The 5,340-nt window shown below is 30.0% G+C and overlaps 1 protein-coding gene across 1 annotated transcript; it reads right to left on the reverse strand.

The window, feature by feature from the left end:
• Positions 1 to 3,233: 3,233 nt before the first annotated feature.
• LOC149169215 (protein SRC2 homolog) lies at positions 3,234 to 4,567 on the reverse strand. Its single transcript, XM_089427040.1, has one exon. The coding sequence runs from the start codon at positions 4,391 to 4,393 to the stop codon at positions 3,758 to 3,760; it is 636 nt and encodes a 211-aa protein (XP_089283166.1). The 5' UTR covers positions 4,394 to 4,567; the 3' UTR covers positions 3,234 to 3,757.
• Positions 4,568 to 5,340: the final 773 nt, after the last annotated feature.

Raw genomic sequence — 5,340 nt, forward strand, 5'->3', positions numbered from 1 at the left:
GAGGTAAGATGCTTCTACATCACAATGTTTGAAGACTATAGAAATAACTTGGATTGGGTACCATAATTGTGGTTGTCTTCCTTTTCATTTTGACTCACCTTATTTCTTATTTTAAAAGACAAAGGGTTATGCAATAATATTGCTTACAATATGAGAATGATAATTTCGAAGGGGAAAATCTTTAACCACTATTATTTAATGAGTTTATAACTAGAAACCTAAAAGGAGCATATAGAAGGTATGTGAAGAAACTATGAAGAGATAAAGGGGTTAGAAATCAAGGTTTGTCCCCTCACTTGAGGAATGGTGCTAGATCTTTAAGGTTTAATGTAATCAATCAAGCTATCCCAAAAATTTCTAGTTTAAGGCAATGAATTTCCTTCTATAATGATTGTTAGTCATGTGATGTTTCTAAGAGGGAACAAGGCACTAAACCAATGAATTCTGTAGAAAACGATGTTATATTTGACAACGAAGTGTCAAAGTAAGACTGCTTAGTAGTTAGAAGCAATAACAAATTGAATATTTTCAAAGAAAGGAAGACAAAAACATAGATTTAGGTTTTTCTATAAAATGATAAAAAAAGGAATTGTTTTGCTATCAATAAACCTAAACTCTTTGAATCATATAATGAATTGAATGATTAAGAAAAATAATATGATTGAAAAAAATTGAAAGAAACCTCTCTCCCTCAACATGAATGTTTCCTAATAGGCAAAACCATACAAGAAAAAACCATCCTAAGCAAAACCATAAAAAAAAACCATCCCTAGCCATTAGCCCTTCTCTAATTTTGTAGAGTAAATTTTGAGACTCTTAGATTTACATAGTTAGAAGTGATAACCCATATGATATATTTGAGATCAATTTTTCTCAAACCCAAATTATATCAACATAAATCAGGTAAGACAATACCAATGTCAAAAGGGTATCCTTATATGTAATTAAGTATATCATATAGTGCATATCGTTGTATGCAATTCGTGTAAACTAGTTTTATCTTTTTGACTTATATGATAATCAAGTTCCCTTGGCGATGATTTTGGTGACTTTGTCAAATGCCTATGAAGAAACATTCCATCTATTCAATCATTTTACCTTTTTAAGTTGCTTTGCACCTTTGACAACGTTGAAGGGGAAAACACAAATCTGAAAATAATTTGGGGAAGTAAATAACTTCCGAGAATTGAGTGATATGCATTCGATACTTATATTAGATTAATTTGGAAAGGGGCCCAAGAATATTACATGTGATAGGTTTTAAAGACAAACCAATCTATTTTATTGATTAAGACGAATAGAAGGGAGAGATATTGATTTCTATTATGTATTTCTCAACCCCTATTAGAAGTTGATGTATTACTTTATATGAAATCCATTTATTACGTGGAGGTCTATATATTCAAGTCCCATGATATTTCAAAAAACTAATCTATTTGGAAAGAGAATGTAAACAAGGTTAGTGTTGTATATGAGGCTTATGAACCTCTAACATTGAGAAACGAAAACAAGTGAGAATAGCCTAGATTTTACTACATTGATGCTTTTGATTCAAAATCATATTTTTAACAAATCGATACATTAAAAATGAGATGTGGATGCTGTGTTTAAAATAAGATGTGGATGATGTGTTTTTCAAAAGATTATGAATAATATTTTTATTAATGTGATGTTTTTTTAATTTTTTAATTGTAATTTAAGTGGAAACAATATTAGGTTTTTTTATAGGGTTTTACTCAATAAAATTCTAACATATCATGTGCTTTCACGACATACTAAATAATACTTTTCATTTGACTACATATTAGAAAATACCTTTAAAAATCACATTATTTAACCCTTTATGAACCCAATACACTTTCCCATTTTAAAATAACCCATACTTTCACTAGATATTATAGGTGTCCATTTTTCATTAATATTTTTATACCCTTTTATATTTTTTTGTTAGAGCTCCATTTTTTATACCTACTAATATAAAAACCCTTTACCCTTATTATATACTCAATATATTATGTCATTTTCTCTCAATATATATCCTCCCATATAAATGGGAGTGGTATGGTATTACTCCCTAGTGAATGTTTTGAAGGAAAATGTTTATACCTATTGTTGAAAAAACACAAAACTACTCAATAAATTAAAGGGGAAAGTTTGATGAGCAAGCCACTAAATCATCGATAAAACTTTTCATTTTCTAAAATAAAAAGTAATGGAAGGATTCAATTGAAATTTGGGAGGGTGTAAATGGATTTTTTTGTACTCCCATGATAAATATGAGATGGATAAATGTTTATTTTAGCTATTTTATTTTTAATATATGGTGTGTTAAAAACAATAAATTCATTTTTTACAAAATAAAATGAAATTATTCATTCAATATTTCAAAATCTAAAATAATCTATATTTTATATGTGTATTTAATGAAAATTGAATTTTAGAAATTCTTTATTATATTATTAGTTATTTTATAACTTTTTTTCTAATTAATTTAACTACTTGTTAATACATTAATATAATTAGAATAGTTATATAAATTAAATGGGTAGTAAATGTAAATAATAATTAATCTATGATAAACATAAAAAAACTTATTTTTATGATACACCTCACATTTCTAAGATTAAAATAAATCATAAAAATTAACTACAATATAATTTTATTTTAAATTATTATACGAAAAATTAATATATAAATTAAACACATACATTTAAAAAATACATAACAAGATTCTTAACCATGAAAATTCATTCTCATTTTACCATAAAAGTTCTTAATCAATAAACATGATTTGCTATAATACTATGGACCAATACCATGACTTATCAATACGGCATCCCCAAAAATTATAACTCATTTCATATAACACTTGTTAATATGACATTTTTTTTAATTAATAAATTTAATGAAAAACCCAAAAGAACATAACTACTTTTAACATAAATCTCAACTTTTAATATAAAATATTATTACAAATATTCTAAAATATTCCCAAAACATTAAATCACTGACATCCACCTAAAAATCATTAATAATTAAATTTAAATTACGAAAACTTATTCCAAAATAAATACTACATAATTATTATTTTTTATTATCTATCTATATAATAACTTTCATTATACCTATTTAACCTCATACAAACCGGTCATTAAAAGAAAATGCCAATAACAACAACTATAACATCTACTAAAATTTATGGCTACCTACTAATACCTATTCAAAATATCATATACAATTCAAATATAAATCATGAATAATACAATCAAATATGATACACTGGCCATGGAGAACAGGTGCACTGTACAAGACACTCATGTATTAAAGTCCAAAGTCCGGTGAGGATAAATCCAACCTTCAATACATGAAAGGTGTCATATATTCACAACAAATATAAATCAATATATTCAAAATAATTCCTTCCCATATAATGTTTTTCCCCAACTGTACATACTCTATTATTTCTGAATTAAATTCTGTATATTTCAAAATAATTCCTTCCCATATAATGTTTTTCCCCAACTGTACATACTCTATTATTTCTGAATTAACTTCTGTAACCCCAACTTTGAAGAAAATCCTCCCTGCATCCAAGAAATCCATCTCTATTTTAAATACATATTTATCAAAATATAATATTATAACCGTATGTAATTATAATATAATATAGAGATATTACTGTCACCCTGGAATATGATGGATATGGATGTCAATTATAAATTTTCCTGCAATCCATAGACAAATAACATCTCGGCTATCATTTAATCTGCATGTCTGTGGGCTCGCTCGCCACGGCCTCCGAGGCCAACCCATTCTCGGCCCCTTTAACATTATCCTGTTCATTATCCTGTTCATCAGCGTCTACTGCACTCAAAGACAGAGAACTCCGACGCACGAGAAACTTACCGGCGGGGGGAATCCAAATATTGAGAATGCCCTGAGGACGACCCGAGGGTCTTCTCACGAGAACGGACAAACAATCAACGGGGTTATCGTAGATATTGGCGGCATCCCCTCCTTTAAGGACTTGAGAAAGAAGAATCCGGGAAGTACCCACCAGTTTGTCGCTCCTGATATGACCGCGGGCGTAAATGTCCACGTTAACAGCAGCCAGATTGTGCGAAAGGAGCTCCTCGTCCGCCTGCAGAACCAGCAGCTGGTTCCAGAAGGGGTTTCGTCCCCGGTGTTCGTCGATGCGGGTGTAGGCCTTGTGCTCAGGGTCGATGTACACAACTGCGTAACATCTCATCTTGCCGATCAATCTCACGTCCTCCAAATCTTGAGCCGATATGATTCTCACCTCTATCGCCCGTTGCTTCGCCGGCTGCCGCTGCTTTTCTCCCTTTCGCCGTTCTTTCATCTTGCCTTCTCCTCTGCTTCTAATGGCCGCCATTGCAGTGATGATATAGCAAACGAAGAAAAGAATCGCAAGAATATTAGTGGGGAACTAAATCTCAATTATACGATATGCTACACTCTATTCATAACCACAAACTAAAAGCTACTTTGCTGTGTACTGTAATATTCCAAGAACAGTTAGTAGTCGTGTGGCTGTGTAATATTTCAAGAACTGCTACGATTTCTTCCATTAAAATAAAAATAAATAAATTCCAAGAACAATCCCAGGGCTTTTGGTTACCACCTCACATGCCACAGTATCAGCTTTCCACTCCAAACCTTTGAATCGCTGCCCAATATTCGTCATTATTAAACTGTGGCGTGGAGTAAAATATTCGTCTTATAAAACTATGTCCGGATTCTTCCGTGACACAGATAAACACTACAAATTGGATGCTATGATACTTTCTTTCTGAGAAATATTTTTTTTTGGGTTTGTGATTTTATCTTAATTATTTGTGTTTAGCCAGTGTTATTTATGCCCTACAAGTACAAATGTCACTAGTATTTCATTTAGTTGTGTACAGCGAGATAATGGTGAGTACGAGACTTCTGTTAAGAAAGTTTTCTAATTTCATTCAGTGCAGATCTAACTAGAATAAAATCTTATATGGGATTTTATGCTCCTACAAGGGATATTACAGAGTAACAAATTTACCAGGTATATATTTAAATATATAAGAGTTTATGCATTTTTTAAAAGGTTAATATTCATTAGAAATTGTATGGTCTTTAGAAAAATTATATGCTATGATTCATAACATAGTTATAAATAAATAGTAAAGGGAAAAAATAGAGTATATGATATAATTGATGATATAGTTATAAGTAAAAAATATATATATATATATATATATATATTATATTATGATTGATGACATAGTTTTTAGTAAAAAGAGAGTATATGGTAAAAAAAGAGAGCATATGTTATGATTGATGACA

Source organism: Pinus tabuliformis, chromosome 4_2 (assembly GCF_031772625.1).
Source record: "Pinus tabuliformis cultivar Carrire ecotype Pingquan chromosome 4_2, CPIR1, whole genome shotgun sequence".
Lineage (NCBI taxonomy): Eukaryota > Viridiplantae > Streptophyta > Pinopsida > Pinales > Pinaceae > Pinus > Pinus tabuliformis.